Source organism: Plectropomus leopardus, chromosome 16 (assembly GCF_008729295.1).
Source record: "Plectropomus leopardus isolate mb chromosome 16, YSFRI_Pleo_2.0, whole genome shotgun sequence".
NCBI lineage: Eukaryota > Metazoa > Chordata > Actinopteri > Perciformes > Serranidae > Plectropomus > Plectropomus leopardus.
Genome location: NC_056478.1, coordinates 17,167,285 through 17,186,631, shown reverse-complemented (window position 1 = coordinate 17,186,631; position 19,347 = coordinate 17,167,285). Strand labels below are relative to the sequence as shown.

Here is a 19,347-nt window from a genome sequence, read left to right as displayed (position 1 = left end):
GCCTTTAAGCGTTACAGCATGCATTGGCTCTTAATGTTGTGAGGAACCTAAAATATATACAAGTGGATCAGTCACAGGAATGCTTCTTTAATTTCACGCACAAACCATGTGTAAACATACTCTTATTGTTTAGATTATTTTGTAATAGTATACTGACTCCCTTGTGGGTAAACGGCCAAGTGTGACAACACTTTTCCTCTGTACAGTGACAAATCTGGAAACACGCAGCACCATCCGGCACTGATACAACAGAACAAATCATCACAGACAAGTACACAAAAAACAGCTTTCATCACTTGCATGAGAAGACATAGACATGGCCTCAGAGGCACAGAATAAATAGGATGTTGGGTGAAGTCGGTGAATTGTCGGCTTCTGGAGCGCTTCACTCAAACAGCAGGTCTTCATCCGTCTCCTCTGTCAGCATGTTGGAGGGCTCCGCGATGGGACCCAATGTAGCCATACGGGCGGCAATCTCCAGTTCTGTCTTTTCCCGAAGCTGCTTCTTCTTCTCCTGGATCTTCTTCAGCCTGGCAGAGGAGGAAACATGATCAGTGTTGCAACAAACGAAGGTTAGAAAGTGTAAGGTGTTCAAATTAAAATGTAAAAAATGGGATTTATCTAACCGCTGAATATATTTTTACCTGTAAAACTCCTCTCGTTCTCTCTCATCCAGTTCTGTGATGATGTAGGTGAGAGTGCGATCGATGCGAGGAATGATCACTGCAGGGTAAGGATGAGCTTTAATGATGAGCTTTGTAATTCTTTGAACAGCAACTGTATGTTTAGTGTGATTTTACCATGCTCAATAGCGTTCACACGGCGGTTGGTGATCTTTATGGCTTCGTCCAGAGTGACAAAAGATGTCTACAGACGGAAAGAAGGACATTTTTAGAAAGTAGTCATTTTTAACTTAAAATACAGAAAAAAAATTGGATAATTTTACTAACATTTCACTACAAATCATCCAGTTTCCAGTGATGGAGCAGAAAATCAAATATACTAGGTATTCTAAACTAAATCTTGTTATATGGTCCCTTTCAGATAGTTACTTTATAATATAAATATGTATTATTGGATCATTATTATTTATGCATAAATTTGTAAGCTTCGTTTTATTGTTGAAGTTGGTGGAAGTGAAACTCCTTATAATTAATGTAGGCTGTTAGGTAGTTTCATATTTTTTTTTAAATTAAGAAAGTAAATTATACCAAGTCAGACATCCTAGACTTCATGTTGTCAAAACAGTCAAATGATAGACTCAAAACAATAATTAACCCTTTGAAACCTAGACTGACATCAATTTTCTTGTGCTGCATTTAGACGCCTTTTACGAGTATTTAAACCTTTGAACCCTGAGCTAATGGATTTAATTTCTTTTAAAAGCGTGGTGGAAAAGGCAATGGTGACTTGATAAGAAATGTTCTGCAAATTACAAGAAATAACTATATATACTATTAAAAAAAATAAATAATAATAAAAATAATAATAAAAGGGTTTTTTCAAGGTTCATATCGGTTTTTCTCTTTTTTTTTCTATGGGTTTTTTTTGTGCTAACTTTCAGGTAATTTTCTTGTAATTTTGACTAATTTCTTGCTAATTTTGGGTTAACATTTTCTTAAGCTTCACATTGCTTTCATCCCATGTTTTTTAAAGAAATAAAGCAAATTTACCCACATTTACAAGGATTAAGGTGATGAAAAAAGATGTTATTTTACATTAACCAGATCACCAAATAATCAGTCAGGTTAGTCTGATCAACGTACATTTAACCTGAGAAACAACATAATTCTCCTTAATGACCCTCTGTATTTTTGTAACAGCACCCCCTACCTGTAAGGAGGCCAGCTCCACCAGCAGCTCCACAGCTCTGGCGTAGTTCCTCTTCAACCTTGAAAGCTGCTCTCCTCCTCTGGCCAAACCAGTCAGCTCATAACCTGGAAGACACAGCGTGGGTGAAAACTCTCCATCATTCAATAACCACAAAAACTAATTCATCTAAACGTAACTTACTGTCTCCGCCTTCTTGGTAGTGCTCAAAAACTGGCAGGGTGACACCTAAAACAAAGAAAAACCGGTAAGAACTTGTCTTTTCAAAAGGGTTGTAAAAATTTAAAGGGTTGATACTTTTTCGGCTAACCTGCCACGTTGTCTTTCTTGGCTCGGACCTTCACCTGGGCTTTGTTGACATTCTGGATTACAGTTGTGCTGTGGACAAAATTACAGATGTGAGTCACAGATACATCTAAACAGAACATAACGTCGCTGCATCAAATGATCTTTTTGTGATTCTAACCTGAAGTCTCCGGCTGTAAATTTGGCCTCAGCCAAAGAGAAAGCCGCCTCTCTCATCACCTCTCCCATTTTAGTCTTAGTCTGAGGAAAAGAGACAAAACGTTCAACTTTAACAAAAATCATTTATTTATTAAAAAATAAAGGCATAGGGACCAAATTCGTTTTCAACTGACTTCAATAATTTTGCGGAGGATCTGACGGAAGCGCATGGAGAGGGCGTCAGATTTCTTCTTGAGCAGGTTGCGGCCGGTTTGAGCCCCTTTCAGCCGAGCCTTCATGATGGTCTGAGCCCTGCAAACACAAACAAAAGACATTTTGAATTTTGTCATACAAGTCAACGGCTATCTTGGTGGAGCTGATGTTAAGGCTTAGTCTCTTTTTTTTTTTTTAGATGTTTCTGTAATGTTTGTAGCCTGTTTAAATCATATATCTGTAACTTTTAGGCTTCGTTTTGGGTGTATGACTGACTCAGGTTTGCAGAAAACTGGGGCATGTCTTATGCAATCAGATCATAGTAAGTCATTGATACATCAGTGGTTCCCAACCTGGTGGTCCTGACCCCCCTTGGGGTTGAGAGACCTTCTTGATTTTATGTAAGACTTGAAAAAAAAACAACTTAAAAATAAGTAAATAAATACATTTTTAAAAAACAGTAGGTCTTTATTTCAGCATCTCGTTAATCTCGTTAATTTCAGTGGCGAAAGCTGATTGAAATTTGTCATTTCAAATATGAACTTCAATAAATCCTTCACAAGATAAAGGCACAGTGAAGACGAACACAAGCTATAGTCACAGAGCCTTCAGTTGTGTTCACTATTAAAATAGAAGAAATATATATATTTTTAAAAAAGAGTAATTTAGGCAGGGGTAGATGGTTTACTCAGTGATAGAAATGGGGTCCCGTAGAGAAAAAGGTTGGGGACCGCAGCATTACGTGACATTGATCTATCAGGCACTTTAGTGACAGTAAATAAAAGTATATCTGTTGTATCAAGAAGCAAAATGGAGATGCTAATACATGCATTCATCTTTCACGTTTTGACTACTGTAATTCTCTTTTTAACAGCCTGAACAAATCATCATTACACCGTTTACAAATCGTCCAAAATGCTGCTGCTCGGCTCCTAACTCTATCCAACAGATGGTCACATATTACTCCAATTTTAACCTTGTTGCATCGGCTTCCTGTCAATTTCACAATTGATTTTGAATCTTGTTGCTCACTTCTAGAGCCCTACATGGCCAGGCTCCACATTATATAAGTGACCCTCTGTTCCCACACACTACAAGTCGAGCCCTTCGATCCACCTCCCAGGTTTTTTTTAAGAGTTCCTGCGACACATTTTAAGACTCTCGGAGATCGTTCCTTCCAGTTTGCAGCCCCTCAGCTTTGAAAGAGTCTCCCAGCTAGTTTGAGATCTCTGGACTCTGTGGGGTCTTTCAAAAAGCAGTTAAGACCTTCCTGTTCAGACAGGTTTTCAGGCAGCATATAGTGTTGTATGTTTTAATCCTGTTTTTATCTGTTCTCACTGTATATTTTATCTGGCTTTTATTTTTAACTCATTTGTTTTTATTTAATTTTATTTGGTTTTGTGAAACTGGTGTCTGCGAAGGTTGCTATATAAATAAACGTTGGTTCCTTGCTTTGCTAAATACACTAAACACTGGTATTACAATCTGTAACCCTACTTGTGTGTTGATTATCCTTCAAAATAAAGACATGTGGATACATATTACCAAATCACAATTTCTATTTATTCATAGTAGCCTCGCTCCACAAACTCTGCGCCCCTTGGTAACTAAAAAGCACTTCAAGTGTACAACTACTCCTGGTTGGGAACCACTGATCTTACTGATGAACAGTTTATCCATGTACAGGTAAGACACACAGACAATCTCCAGGATTAAAACTTCTCCCTCACACAAAACGACTTAAACAGAGCTTTCATGATTGAATCAATGCGGTAAAATGACTCCACTGATCAGATACTGAAGACCTTTACTGCGTGGAGGTCAGTGTGTTTCAGACTGACAGCTCACACTGGGATCATGTTAGAAACATCACATGACAAAAGGACTCTTCCTCTTTTACAGTAACCTGGCACTGTCATAAACTATTTTTGGGCTTGAATCACACTGCAGCAAAAGACTGTGATCCCTTCATTGATTGAGCAGCAGGGAATCTATATTTTAGAAACTGGAAAATACACAAAACCGCATGATAATGACTGGATGAGAGGCTACAGTGAGCTAGCAACTAGCTAGCAAACAAGCTGCTTACATTCTGGAGGGGAATATGTCGATCCTGTCTTTTCCAGACATCTTCTCGTCCTTTGGTCGATGATCGAGGTCTTCTGTTAACTTCCGTTTTCTTAAAATAAACACTAAAACCTATCTGCTATTCTATAATATCAAACGATGCATGTAGCATAGAAAATACGCGTTTTTCGTGCAGGATTAGCAGCCTGGATCGAGCTGATGGTCGTGATCTTGTCCGACTCTCTCCGTGGTGATCAGCTGGCCTCTGGTCATGTGACAGGTGATCGCCTTCTGCACACGCGCGCAACGGAAAGCTGCTTCGATCTTTTCCGGGTCGTGAAATTAGCGCACCCATGATTGTGAGCTAACGGCCCTGAATTGTTCGTTTAAAATATCCCAGAAGGAGATATAATCGGACGTTTTTACACATCCAACACGGACTATTCTTGCGCATCGTTCTGTAACCACATGATACAGGTGAGTTTTCACCAATAAAGGTGTTTTTCTAGCGGGAGTGGTGAGCAGACGGAGTTGCTAGCTGGGTAGCTAACGGTTAGCTTCAGCAGCAGTACATGTGCCGCATGTGAGCTGTGAGCCGGTTATTAGCTCTGAAGCTAGCTGCTGTTAAAGTAACAGTTTTCTATTCAGATTGAAATCTCATTGTGTGGTATTTTAGTTCATGACAGTTACCAGCTACAGTCGCCGTTAACACGCTGTTACCATTTTAGCCCGTTTCCTTTTGTTAATGTCAGCTTTGGCTCTGGACTAAAACATAAGGGGGCTTCTCGTTAGTCTGCATTGCATCATCCCATTCACTGCCTAAAATACGAAATAACTGCCCCTGCTTACGCTGCTAGTTTATTTGGTTCGTTTTAGTTACGCTTCACCTTCCACTAGTTATTTTGTTAATACTTTTCCGGTTTAACTCCGACATTTGACCTCGTAAAGTACAAATAAAAACACCCAGGAGCAGTGTGTCATTCATGGACTTTACAGTATATATTCAGAAGTGGGCTTCAAATAGTATAAACACATTCATATATTTTGGGGAAGCACTCATTTTAGACACAGCTCTTAGTAAAGCACAATTCAATTTATCAGCGTCACAAACTAAAGCTTTTCAAAAATGTCCTGTCTGAAATAGGTTTAACAAAATCTGAAGTGAATAGCTTGCATTGGAGCAGGGCTCACAGCAGAGCTCTGGTTTTTAGGCTAGTGGCTCCCAGCTGGTTCAGCCTCAGGGTCCAGATTTCTCCTCAGTCATTTGTTAAAGGTCCACACATCAAATTCCTACAAATTGGACCTGTAAGGGGTCGCACAGTGTTTTAGTGTGTCCTCGAAAGAGTTGAGGGAAAATTTTTGGTCAAAACCTTAACAGCAGAGGCTGAAGTATCCTGGTTTTTAGTTTAGGCCTATAATGCTTCATGATTGTATTTTTGTAAGACCTTCCCTGCGCTGTAAATGCCCACATGGTTAAAACTCTACACACCCAGTTTGTTACTGAAGGATCCTGTTCAAAAATGTGTAATTCCAGACTAAACAATGTGACATTCATTGCATCACTGTGGCATCATTAGGGCTATTTTCTTAAGACTTAAAGCTCCCTCCAGAAACACTGAGCCTTTATTCTGACATTTAACTGCGGTTTTTACAGGGGGAGTAAAAGTTACCATGAGCTGACTCAGGTTGTCTTAAATTTGCCAGCTGGTCCCATTTTGGAGGATTTCTGACCACACTGTTTGCTTTAAATGTTTTACCTCACTCCCTTTTTGTTTCTGTTCTCTCAGCGATGCCGGGGCTCAGCTGTCGATTTTACCAGCACCGGTTCCCAGAGGTGGAGGATGTTGTGATGGTGAACGTGAGGTCCATCGCTGAGATGGGCGCCTACGTCAGCCTCTTGGAGTACAACAACATCGAAGGCATGATCCTCCTGAGTGAGCTGTCTCGTCGACGTATTCGCTCCATCAACAAGCTCATCCGCATAGGCCGCAATGAATGCGTGGTCGTCATCCGAGTAGACAAAGAGAAGGGTGAGTGCTGGCAGGAGGGTACTAACCAGAGGTGAAGGTCACTGATGTTGTGTTCAGTGTTGGATCTGGGCCTGCATGTGGGGTTTCACAAAGGACAGAAAATGTTTTGGCTGCCAGCGTCAAAGTGGCAGTTGGAAGAGACACAATGTCCAAACCACCACAGCCTGAACTTTGATCTATATAGTTACAAGATAAACTGGAAGGAGAGATGCCATTTTCATTTACATTCTGCAGAGCTCTTCTTTAACTTAGATTGTGATGGTTACTAAAGTAGTGTAAAGAGGTGAAATCCGTCTCTCAGTGGACCGTCATTGGACCTTATTTCACAAAAAAAACATTGATGTTAGTAAATGGCAAGAGACAAATTATTTTTTTATACTTCAATGTGTTTTTTTAAACAGGCAGGTTGTACATCGAGAAAATAGAAATCAGACTGTTTTTGGTTATCAGAACCCCAACCAAAAACCCCATCAGACCCCCACAGACCTCAAGTGGCCAGTGGAATCACGACACAGCAAAAGAGCACAGCAAAAAATGGAAAACAACAAAAAAACTAAATATAATTAACTTATCAGTAACAATTGTACATCTTGACAGTGTTTGTGTATATCAAGGCATATTTGTATTAGTGCGCACACGTGTGTGTATAAGTGTGGGTTTTTATATACATTTTGTGTTCTTCTGTGTGGAATATACAGTACTGTGCCAAAGTCTTAGGCCACTTTAAACTTTGTTATTTTAGCTAGGTTACAATGACCATATGTATTTATTTCTCAGTAGTCTAGTTACTAAAAAACAACCAGTATACAGTATTAAAAATGCAAATATTTTAGCATAAAACAACCTCACCAGGTTTAAGTTGCAGATATTTACTGTGACATTTCCACTCAGCATGTCTTGAACTCTGAGGCAATATGAGATTTACAATGCTAATCTGGTGTATTTAGCATGCAGGACATGTCCAAAGCTCAATATTGATTGTTTGAGCTTCCTTTTGTTATGGATGTATGATTCAATGTTTCACATTAAATATTGACCTCAGTCAAAAGAAGCCATTTGGATTTGACTTTTTTGCAGTTTCAAAACATTGTACATGTTCTCTGTATTCTTTGTATCTTCATAAACAGACTAAGCAATAATTGTATACATTATGTCCTCATTACAACTTTTCTAAAACAAAGAAATCTGTGGTGGCCTAAGATTTTTGCACAGTAGTGTACGTGCAGGCTTTGAAAACAAAGCTTTCCTCCTCGGACATCAGTGTCTATCCGTCTAAGTGTTGTGTTATGATTTATAGTAATGGAAAAACAGTAACTTGTGAACTTGTGAAGCAAAAACTGTTCAATGATAAATGATTGAACATTACATTTGGGACTTATTTTATTTTTTATCTTATTGATTAAACAGTTAACCATTTAAGGATTAATTTTGTCAGAAACTACTTTAACAGCTTTCCCCTTCTGCACTCGTTTATATTTCTATATCTATTGCACGTTTGTCCATTCAGGCAGAGGGATCCTTCGTTAGTTGCTCTATCTCTCAGGTTTCTGCCATTTTCCCCTTTAAAGATTTTTTTGGGGGGACTTTCTCCATTTCTGCTGTGAAGGTCCAAGGTCAGAGAGACGTTGTGTGCTGTAAAGCCCTCTGAGGCAAATAGTGATTTGTGTTATTGGGCTCTGTAAATAAAGTTGAATTGAATTTCTGCTCAGATTCAGTCCTGTTCTGAGGATATCACACCATGACAAAAATGTCACAGCATCTCTTCTCCACTTTGTCTTCAGGATACATTGATTTATCAAAAAGAAGAGTTTCACCAGAGGAGGCCATCAAGTGTGAAGATAAATTCACCAAATCTAAAACTGTAAGTCAAATTGTTCTCAAAAGCATCTTCTGTTTTTCATTTGTGTGTTCTTATAAAAATGACTCATTATTGAAAGGACTGCCAGCCTGTGTGAGCCTGATAATTATTGACTTATCATACCATATATATGGACATGACCTTGATCATTTTGCTGACCTCAGTATTGTCGGTTGTGTTTCTCTGAGCATGTCACCAACATTTTAGCCAACATTATTCTGGAAAAAAACAGCAAGGTCTTCCAGACCATTATAAGACGTGCAGTGGTTCTCCCTTTTTGTTTTTATCACCACCCCACCTGTTTGCGCGAGTCAGAAGAAAAATAAAACACTTCAAAGATGACACAGTGTAGCTAACCGATAGACTGAGCTGCACTTTTGGAGTGAAAGAGGCATCGTCCTAGTTGTCATTAGTTTGCCAATCCCTGGCAACAAGCATAAAAGTGTGCTGATTGTCGTTTTACCCTCCAACAATTTTACCCTCCACTCTGTAAATCTGCCAGCAATCTGCCCGGCTCCCTGGCTTTCCATCACCAGGAGCACATGGCTGGATTATGGAGGTAGAGGAGGTGTTCCCAGAGCTTCACTAAACTGGTTGCAAAAGACATCACGTACTTTTATTTTTGTTGGTCAAATTTTGGATGAAGTCTCAAACTCACTCTTTTAAAGGTACAATCATTTTATAAATACATTATTGTAACAGGTGGTATTTCATTTTTTTCAAAATATGTTGTTTTTTAATACTCCATTTCAAGTGTCTGAATATTATTGAGAATTAAATTTGCTAATTAAATTAAATTTTAAATTTAACTTGCCAAATTAAACTTGCATTATGATATGATCATTATGTGGTTGGCATAAAATAGTCTCAAAATGCCAGTAAGTTTATTGCAATTTTTTCTGGAACTACATATTATACAACAAAAGCAGTTAGCGTGACAGCCCTAATCTTCTGACATATAACACATTAAAAACTCCTGTACCCTCTGGGTCTTTTTTTTATTGATGTTTTATGAACTTCTTGATGACCTTTGTGCCAGTCTTTGCATTGAGTTGATGCGGGTTGCTGTTTGCAGGTGTACAGCATCCTGCGACACGTGGCAGAGGTGCTGGATTACAGTAAGGATGAGCAGCTAGAGAGCTTGTACCAGCGCACCGCCTGGGTGTTTGATGAGAAATACAAGCGACCAGGATACGGAGCTTATGATGTCTTCAAACAGGCTGTGTCGTAAGTGATTTTGTGTGTTCGTGTTAACACAAAAATATCTTAAGACACAAAGAACATTTTCAAACAAGGTTTTATTCAACGAGGTCGAATCAAATGGACAATATCTTCCCTCCCGCAGAGATCCTGCAATTCTGGATGGGCTGGAGTTAACAGAGGAGGAGAGGAGTGTGCTGATTGATAACATCAACAGGCGACTCACTCCGCAGGCTGTCAAAATCAGAGCAGGTAACGATATTCTCCAATATACAATTGTTTATTCTGTTTTGTAATACCTTCCCAGTTTGACTCAGGATGAAGAAACATGGTGAAAATGTGACCTACAATCACAAATCTGTTGATCTTTTTCCTGTCCCACGTGCAGATATTGAGGTTGCGTGCTATGGATATGAGGGCATTGATGCCGTGAAGGAAGCTCTGAGAGCCGGGCTTGGCTGCTCCACAGAGGCTATGCCCATCAAGGTAATGCTGCTGTCGCAGACAAATCTAGTGCTTAATGGTGAAATCAAGACTCTTTACACCAAACGCTATGACCAAATACCTACCGCTTTAGTCACAATTTTTGGGACATTGGCTGTTAATTTAAATGCTTGTGATGCAGCGTAATTAAGACAAGTACGGTTTGTTCTTGGCAGATCAATCTGATCGCTCCTCCTCGCTACGTGATGACAACGACCACTCTGGAGCGCACAGAGGGCTTGTCTGTCCTTAACCAGGCCATGGCAGCTATCAAGGAGAAGATTGAGGAGAAAAGAGGTGTCTTTAACATCCAGATGGAGGTTAGTGACTTAAGTTTCTTTGTGGGGGGCAAGAAAAAACAAATCATTGTGACAACACAACTGTTTCAACTTTTAGTTATACAGTATTTAACTTTCCAGAAAGCGGCGGTCCTCACTGTCGGCTTCACAATTCTTTGCTGTGGCCATGTATAAAAGTATGACATTTTTATCAATTAATTTAATGCCAAGCCATGTCATAAGGGCCATACAAACTCACAGTATTCCTAAACAATCTCACAATATAGTATGCAATAAAAAACATAAAGAATAATAACATGTCGAAAAAAGTCATAGTGTAGCATATCTAAAAACTGCTCAAAAGGTCGGGGGTCGGTAAGTAAGTCTGGCCATAGGCCAGCTTTTTTCCTAGCAGTTAGATGGCGGGCTAGAACATAATCAAAAAATATGACATGTCCAAATATGTCATGTTGAAAAAACAGCTGAAAGCCACATAGTATAGCATACCGAGACACGTCATGGTATAGAATGTCGTAAAACAGCCAAAATCATCATAATACAGCATGTCAATGAAATGAACGAAAATGGTATGTCAAAAAAACTGCTGAAAACCATGTAGTACAGCATGTCAAGACACGTCGTGGTATAAAATGTCAGAAAAACGGCCAAAAACATCATAATATAGCATGTTTGAAAAATAACAGTGAACGTCGTATAGTATGTCGAGACGCGTCATAAAATAGTATGTCATCCATAACGATGAAAAAACGTCATACTATAGTATGTTGTCTAAAATCATGTGTAGTATATCGTCTTACAAAAATTTCTGTTTTGTCCTGTTCTTGCGTTTACCTTATCAGCCCAAGGTTGTGACAGATACGGATGAGACAGAGCTCGCCCGGCAGCTGGAGAGGCTAGAGCGGGAAAATGCTGAGGTTGATGGAGACGATGACGCAGAAGAGATGGAGGCCAAAGCAGAGGATTAGAGTTTGTTCTTGCAGGAAAGCTGCAAGAAATAAACATCGAAGGAGAAAAGGGTTAACTTCACATTGCGAACATTAACTGCTGTTAAAAGTTAATTGGTAAATGCCCCTGTTTGTTCTTTAGCAAGGTTTGTTTCACAAGGTGGTAACACAAAAAGTTATCTTCTTATCCGGACATGGAACTGAAGATAAATTACAAATTAAACATCAATATAGTTTCTATTTTTAAAGTACAATTTGAATACACAAATCTAAAAACAAAACAAAACAGTGGCCTTCACTTACCTCTTGCTTCAGAGCCCAGTGTCTTCGGTGGCGCTTCATCTCTGGATGTGATTGATTTAACAGGGAGTGCATGGGCTCGTCTGTCTCAACACTAGTCAGAGGTGACCGTGTGCTGTTTTCTTCCAGTTTAAAGGTTTTTACTTGCAAGACCTGCTCTTGTTTAGCTCACACCGCATCAATAAAGTTCTGGAATTTTTGATCTCAATGTGTCTTTAACAGTGTAGTGTTATACAAGTGGTTGCAATTAATGGTTAACATAGATTGTATACTTAGTTATTTTTGCTATTTAGCAACCAAAATATGAAATGTCCAAAAAACAGCTGAAAACCAGATAGTATAGCATGTCAAATAACATCATAGTATAGAATGTTGAAAAAACGGCCAAAAACGTCATCATATACCGTGTTGAAAAAATGACCAAATACGTCATTGAATGTCGAAAAATGTCAAATCATGACATTTCCAAAAAACAGCTGAAAACCACATAGTATAGCATGACGAGATACACTGTGGTATAGAATGTCGAAAAAAACTGCCAAAAATATCATAATATAGCATGTCGTAAAAAATGACTAAAACTGTCATAGTATAGTATGTCAAAATATTTAAAAATATGTACAAACATGTATAAAAAACAGCTGAAAACCACATAGTATAACATGATGACACATAGTATAGTATGGCTTAAAATGTCAAACTTTGACATGTCCCAAAGATGGCTGAAAACAACATATTATAGCTTCTAGAGTCGCGTCATAGCATAAAGTCGAAAAAAAAAAACCGACAAAAAAAGAGTCAAAATTTAGCATGTGGCCTAAAACTGCAAAGTATCGTATGGCGAAAAAAGTCAAGTTTTGATATGTTCCAAAAATGGCTTAAGACAACATGTTATAGCATGTAGCGTTGCGTCATAGTATGCAAAGTTTGAACACAAAAGGCTAAAAACGTCATAATTGAGCATGTCAAAAGAATGGCAGAAAACCGCATAGTATAGTATGGCGAAAAATGTAAGATTGATATCTCCCAAAAATGCCTTAAAACAACATATTATAACTTGTAGAGTCACGTCAGAGCATGCAAGGTTGAAAAAGAGGCCAAAAACATCATACTTTAGCATGTCAAAAAAATGGCCAAAGATCGCATAGTATCGATTGGCAAAAAATCAAATTTTCACATGCCCCAAAAATGGCTGAAAACAACATGTTATAGCTGGTAGAGTCATTTCATAGCATACAAAGTTGAAAGAAATGTCATAATTTAGCATGTCAAAAAATGGCCAAAAAGGCAATAGTATAGTATGATGAAAAAAGTCAAATTTGGACTGCTCCTAAAAATGGCTGAAAGGGACATTTAATAGCATGTGGTGATCTGTTATGGTATAAAAAGTGGAAATGACGGCCAAAAAAAGGCAAAAAAAATCATAACTTAGAATGTCAAAAAATGGCCAAAAAGGCTACAGCATAGTATAGTAAAAATGTCACATTTTGACTGCTCCTAAAAATGCTTGAAAACAACATATAATAGCTTTTAGAGATGGGTTATAGTATGAAAAGTGGAAATAAAGGCCAAAAAAGGCCAAAAACCTCATAATTTAGCATGTCCAATAAAATGGCCAAAAGGGCAATAGTATAGTATGGCGATAAAAGTCAAATTTTGACTGCTCCAAAAAAATGCTTTAAAACCACATATAATAGCTTGTAGAGATGTGTCATAGTGTACAAAGTGGGAATTAAGGCCAAAAAAGGTCAAAAACCTAATAATTTATCATGTCCAAAAAATTGCACAAGAAGGTAATAGTATAATGTGTCAAAAAAGTAAAATTTTGACTGCTCCAAAAAATGCTTGAAAACAGCATTTAATATCTTGTAGAGATGTGTTATAGTATACATATTTAGTTGAAAGTAAAGCATGTCAAAAAATGGCCAAGTGGATTTTTGCCAATTTTTTGGACATGCCAAATTATGCTGTTTTTGGTTGTTTTTTTGTTTTTTTTACGTTTTTTGCTATAGCGTGTCTTGGCAGGTTATTCTAAGATGTTCCAGTTTTTGGGGCACCTCCAATTTTGACATTTTTGCCTTACTATAGTCTTGGATTTTTGGTCATATTTTCGACATGCCAAATTGTGCTGTTTTTGGCTTTTATTTCAACTTTCTTTGCCATGGTGTGGCTTGGCAGGGTATTTTAAACTGTTTCCAGCTGTTTTCAACAGTTTTTGGGACATGCCAAATTTTGACATTTTTGCCTTACTATAGTCTTGGATTTTTGGTCTTTTTTTTAGACTGGCCATAGCAAAGAAAGTTGCAAAAAAAGCCAAAAACGGCAGACATGCTTAATTATGCTGTTTTTGGCTTTTTTTTGCAACTTTCTCTGATATAAACTCTACTGGCAGGCTATTCTAAGCTGTTTCCAGCTGTTTTCAGCAGTTTTTGGGACATGCCAAATTTTGACATGTTTGCCTTACTGTGGTCTTCGATTTTTGGTCGATTTTTTGACATGCCAATTCATGCTGTTTTGGGCTTTTTTTTGTAATATTCTCTGATAAAACTCTACTGGCAGGCTATTCTAAGCTGTTTAAAGCTGTTTTCAACAGTTTTGGGGGCATGCCAAATTTGGACATTTTTGCCTGACTATAGTCTTGGATTTTTGGTTGTTTTTCAGCATGTAAAATTATGCTGTTTTTGTTTCTTTTTGCAATTTTCTTTGCTATAGCGTGTCTTGGGAGGCTATTCTAAGTTGTTTTAAGCTGATTTCAACAGTTTTTGGGGCATGCTAAATTTGGACATTTTTGCCTTACTATAGTCTTGGAGTTTTGGTCGTTTTTTCGACATGCCAAATTATGCTGTTTTTGGTTCTTTTTGCAGCTTTCTTTCCTATGGTGTGTCTTGGCAGGCTACTCTAAGCTGTTTTAAACTGTTTTCAACAGTTTTTGGGACGTGCCGAATTTTGACTTTTTTGCCTTACTATAGTCTTGGATTTTTGGTTGTTTTTTCAACATGCCGAATTATGCTGTTTTTGGCTTTTTTTGCAACTTTCTTTGCTATGGCGTGTCTTGGCAGGCTACTCTAAGCTGTTTTAAGCTGTTTTCAACAGTTTTTGGGACGTGCCAAATTTTGACTTTTTTGCCTTACTATAGTCTTGGATTTTTGGTTGTTTTTTCGACATGCCAAATTATGCTGTTTTTGGCTTTTTTTGCAACTTTCTTTGCTATGGCGTGTCTTGGCAGGCTACTCTAAGCTGTTTTAAAAGCTGTTTTCAACAGTTTTTGGGGAGTGCCAAATTTTGACATTTTGCCTTACTATAGTCTTGGATTTTTGTTTGTTTTTTCGACATGCCAAATTATGCTGTTTTTGGCTTTTTTTGCAACTTTCTTTGCTATGGCGTGTCTTGGCAGGCTATTCTAAGTTGTTTTAAGCTGTTTTCAACAGTTTTTGGGACATGCCAAATTTTGACATTTTTGCCTTACTATAGTCTTGGATTTTTGGTCGTTTTTTTCGACATGCCAAATTATGCTGTTTTTGGCTTTTTTTTTGCAACTTTTTCTTTGCTATGGCGTGTCTTGGCAGGCTACTCTAAGTTGTTTTAAGCTGTTTTCAACAGTTTTTGGGACATGCCAAATTTGACATTTTTGCCTTACTATAGTCTTGGATTTTTGGTCGTTTTTCGACATGCCAAATTATGCTGTTTTGGGCTTTTTTTGCAACTTTCTTTGCTATAGCATGTCTTTGCAGGCTATTCTGAGTTGTTTAAAGCTGTTTTCAACAGTTTTTGGGACATGCCAAATTTTGATTTTTTTTCCTTACTATAGTCTTGGATTTATGATGGGTTTTTTCGACATGCCAAATTATGCTGTTTTTGGTTCTTTTTTCAACTTTCTTTGCTATGGCGTGTCTTGGCAGGCTATTCTGAGTTGTTAAAGCTGTTTTCAACAGTTTTTGGGACATGCCAAATTTTGACATTTTTGCCTTACTATAGTCTTGGATTTTTGGTCGTTTTTTCGACATGCCAAATTATGCTGTTTTTGGTTCTTTTTGCAACTTTCTTTGCTATAGCGTGTCTTGGCAGGCTATTCTAAGTTGTTTTAAGCTGTTTTCAACAGTTTTTGGGACATGCCAAATTTTGACATTTTTGCCTTACTATAGTCTTGGATTTTTGGTCATTTTTTTGACATGCCAAATTATGCTGTTTTTGTTTCTTTTTGCAACTTTCTTTGCTATAGCATGTCTTTGCAGGCTATTCTGAGTTGTTTAAAGCTGTTTTCAACAGTTTTTGGGACATGCAAATTTTGACATTTTTGCCTTACTATAGTCTTGGATTTTTGGTTGTTTTTTTCGACATGCCAAATTATGCTGTTTTTGGTTCTTTTTTTGCAACTTTCTTTGCTATAGCGTGTCTTGGCAGGCTATTCTAACTTTTTTAAAGCTGTTTTCAACAGTTTGGGGGACATGCCAAATTTTGACATTTTTGCCTTACTATAGTCTTGGATTTTTTGGTTTTTTCGACATGCCAAATTATGCTGTTTTTGGCTTTTTTTGCAACTTTCTTTGCTATGGCGTGTCTTGGCAGGCTACTCTAAGTTGTTTTTAAGCTGTTTTCAACAGTTTTTTGGGACATGCCAAATTTTGACATTTTGCCTTACTATAGTCTTGGATTTATTTGGGGTTTTTTTCGACATGCCAAATTATGCTGTTTTTGGTTTTTTTTCAACTTTCTTTGCTATAGCGTGTCTTTGCAGGCTATTCTAAGTTGTTTTAAGCTGTTTTCAACAGTTTTTGGGACATGCCTAAATTTTGACATTTTTGCCTTACTATAGTCTTGGATTTTTGGTCGTTTTTTCGACATGCCAAATGATGCTGTTTTGGGCTTTTTTTTGCAACTTTCTTTGCTATAGCATGTCTTGGCAGGCTACTCTAAGTTGTTTTAAGCTGTTTTCAACAGTTTTTGGGACATGCCAAATTTTGACATTTTTGCCTTACTATAGTCTTGGATTTTTGGTCATTTTTTTGACATGCCAAATTATGCTGTTTTTGATTTTTTTTGCAACTTTCTTTGCTGTGGCATGTCTTTGCAGGCTATTCTGAGTTGTTTAAAGCTGTTTTCAACAGTTTTTGGGACATGCCAAATTTTGACATTTTTGCCTTACTATAGTCTTGGATTTTTTGGGTTTTTTCGACATGCCAAATTATGCTGTTTTTGGCTTTTTTTTGCAACTTTCTTTGCTATAGCATGTCTTGGCAGGCTATTCTAAGTTGTTTTAAGCTGTTTTCAACAGTTTTTGGGACATGCCAAATTTTGACATTTTTGCCTTACTATAGTCTTGGATTTTGATGGGTTTTTTCGACATGCCAAATTATGCTGTTTTTGGTTCTTTTTTCAACTTTCTTTGCTATGGCGTGTCTTGGAGGCTATTCTGAGTTGTTTAAAGCTGTTTTCAACAGTTTTTGGGACATGCCAAATTTTGACGTTTTTGCCTTACTATAGTCTTGGATTTTTGGTGTTTTTTCGACATGCCAAATTATGCTGTTTTTTGGTTTTTTTGCAACTTTCTTTGCTATAGCGTGTCTTTGCAGGCTATTCTGAGTTGTTTAAAGCTGTTTTCAACAGTTTTTGGGACATGCAAATTTTGACATTTTTGCCTTACTATAGTCTTGGATTTTTGGTTTTTTTTCGACATGCCAAATTATGCTGTTTTTGGTTCTTTTTGCAACTTTCTTTGCTATAGCGTGTCTTGGCAGGCTATTCTAACTTGTTTTAAAGCTGTTTTCAACAGTTTTTGGGACAGTGCCAAATTTTGACATTTTTGCCTTACTATAGTCTTGGATTTTTGGTTGTTTTTTCGACATGCCAAATTATGCTGTTTTTGGCTTTTTTTTGCAACTTTCTTTGCTATGGCGTGTCTTGGCAGGCTATTCTAAGTTGTTTTAAGCTGTTTTCAACAGTTTTTGGGACATGCCAAATTTTGACATTTTTGCCTTACTATAGTCTTGGATTTTTGGTGGTTTTTTTCGACATGCCAAATTATGCTGTTTTTGGTTCTTTTTGCAACTTTCTTTGCTATAGCGTGTCTTGGCAGGCTATTCTAAGTTTGTTTTAAAGCTGTTTTCAACAGTTTTTTGGGACATGCCAAATTTTGACATTTTTGCCTTACTATAGTCTTGGATTTTTGGTTGTTTTTTTCGACATGCCAAATTATGCTGTTTTTGGCTTTTTTTGCAACTTTCTTTGCTATAGCATGTCTTGGCAGGCTATTCTAAGTTGTTTTAAGCTGTTTTCAACAGTTTTTGGGACATGCAAAATTTTGACATTTTTGCCTTACTATAGTCTTGGATTTTTGGTCATTTTTTTGACATGCCAAATTATGCTGTTTTTGATTCTTTTTGCAACTTTCTTTGCTATAGCATGTCTTGGCAGGCTATTCTAAGTTGTTTAAAGCTGTTTTCAACAGTTTTTGGGACATGCCAAATTTTGACATTTTTGCCTTACTATAGTCTTGGATTTTTGGTGGTTTTTTCGACATGCCAAATTATGCTGTTTTGGGCTTTTTTTTGCAACTTTCTTTGCTATAGCGTGTCTTGGCAGGCTACTCTAAGCTGTTTTAAAAGCTGTTTTCAACAGTTTTTTTGGGATGTGCCAAATTTTGACATTTTGCCTTACTATAGTCTTGGATTTTTGGTGGTTTTTTCGACATGCCAAATTATGCTGTTTTTGGTTTTTTTTTTGCAACTTTCTTTGCTATGGCGTGTCTTGGCAGGCTATTTCTAACTTGTTTAAAGCTGTTTTCAACAGTTTTTGGGACGTGCCAAATTTTGACATTTTTGCCTTACTATAGTCTTGGATTTTTGGGTGGTTTTTTTCGACATGCCAAATTATGCTGTTTTTGGCTTTTTTTGCAACTTTCTTTGCTATAGCATGTCTTGGCAGGCTATTCTAAGCGGTTTTTAAACTGCTGTTTCAACAGTTTTTGGGACATGCCAAATTTTGACATTTTTGCCTTACTATAGTCTTGGATTTTTGGTTTTTTTTCGACATGCCAAATTATGCTGTTTTTGGTTTTTTTGCAACTTTCTTTGCTATAGCGTGTCTTGGCAGGCTATTCTAACTTGTTTTAAGCTGTTTTCAACAGTTTTTGGGACATGCCAAATTTTGACATTTTGCCTTACTATAGTCTTGGATTTTTGGTCGTTTTTTTCGACATGCCAAATTATGCTGTTTTGGGCTTTTTTTTGCAACTTTCTTTGCTATAGCATGTCTTGGCAGGCTATTCTAAGTTGTTTTAAGCTGTTTTCAACAGTTTTGGGACATGCCAAATTTTGACGTTTTTGCCTTTACTATAGTCTTGGATTTTTGGTTGTTTTTTTCGACATGCCAAATTATGCTGTTTTTGGTTCTTTTTGCAACTTTCTTTGCTATAGCGTGTCTTGGCAGGCTATTCTAACTTGTTTTAAGCTGTTTTCAACAGTTTTGGGGGAGTGCCAAATTTTGACATTTTGCCTTACTATAGTCTTGGATTTTTGGTTGTTTTTTCGACATGCCAAATTATGCTGTTTTTGGCTTTTTTTGCAACTTTCTTTGCTATAGCGTGTCTTGGCAGGCTATTCTAAGTTGTTTTAAGCTGTTTTCAACAGTTTTTGGGACATGCCAAATTTTGACGTTTTTGCCTTACTATAGTCTTGGATTTT

The 19,347-nt window shown here is 37.4% G+C and overlaps 3 protein-coding genes and 1 long non-coding RNA gene across 5 annotated transcripts in view; 3 read left to right on the top strand and 1 right to left on the bottom strand.

Annotated features, from left to right (window-relative positions):
- pals1b (protein associated with LIN7 1, MAGUK family member b) overlaps positions 1-275 on the top strand; it is a 28,199-nt gene extending 27,924 nt beyond the window's left edge. The window contains exon 15 of the transcript XR_006106625.1: positions 207-275. The gene's annotated coding sequence lies outside the window, so the exon portion shown is untranslated. The remainder of the gene's footprint in view (positions 1-206) is intronic.
- On the bottom strand, positions 67-4,808 carry atp6v1d (ATPase H+ transporting V1 subunit D). The gene is made up of 9 exons (XM_042503214.1): positions 4,577-4,808; positions 2,469-2,586; positions 2,297-2,376; positions 2,141-2,208; positions 2,014-2,058; positions 1,834-1,937; positions 801-867; positions 645-723; positions 67-530 (listed from the first exon to the last, which is right to left on the bottom strand). The coding sequence occupies exons 1-9, from the start codon at positions 4,615-4,617 to the stop codon at positions 386-388; spliced, it is 747 nt and encodes a 248-aa protein (XP_042359148.1). The 5' UTR covers positions 4,618-4,808; the 3' UTR covers positions 67-385.
- LOC121955321 lies at positions 675-3,837 on the top strand. Its single transcript, XR_006106626.1, has 4 exons — positions 675-730; positions 1,824-1,951; positions 2,034-2,077; positions 3,362-3,837. It is a non-coding gene; the product is annotated as an uncharacterized LOC121955321 (long non-coding RNA).
- A 55-nt stretch (positions 4,809-4,863) lies between the features above and the next one.
- Positions 4,864-19,347, top strand: part of eif2s1b (eukaryotic translation initiation factor 2, subunit 1 alpha b) — a 35,000-nt gene continuing 20,516 nt past the window's right edge. The window contains exons 1-8 of one of the 2 annotated variants that reach the window (XM_042502877.1): positions 4,867-5,031; positions 6,342-6,584; positions 8,366-8,445; positions 9,518-9,669; positions 9,788-9,894; positions 10,031-10,128; positions 10,302-10,445; positions 11,264-11,876. In XM_042502877.1, the coding sequence (XP_042358811.1) occupies positions 6,344-6,584; positions 8,366-8,445; positions 9,518-9,669; positions 9,788-9,894; positions 10,031-10,128; positions 10,302-10,445; positions 11,264-11,389 (948 nt within the window). In that variant the 5' untranslated portion in view covers positions 4,867-5,031; positions 6,342-6,343 and the 3' untranslated portion in view covers positions 11,390-11,876. Of the gene's footprint in view, positions 5,032-6,341; positions 6,585-8,365; positions 8,446-9,517; positions 9,670-9,787; positions 9,895-10,030; positions 10,129-10,301; positions 10,446-11,263; positions 11,877-19,347 lie in introns of those variants that run through there. The other variant, XM_042502879.1, reaches the window with a different exon arrangement.

Bases quoted from the DNA above. Each gene is read 5' to 3' on its own strand.
- atp6v1d (XM_042503214.1), bottom strand. From the start codon at position 4,617: ATGTCTGGAAAAGACAGGATCGACATATTCCCCTCCAGAAT. The intron at 2,377-2,468 runs GTCAGTTGAAAA...TCTTTTCCTCAG, and splicing joins TCCTCCGCAAAATTATTGAA to ACTAAGACTAAAATGGGAGA. The intron at 2,209-2,296 runs GTTAGAATCACA...TTTTGTCCACAG, and splicing joins TTTACAGCCGGAGACTTCAG to CACAACTGTAATCCAGAATG.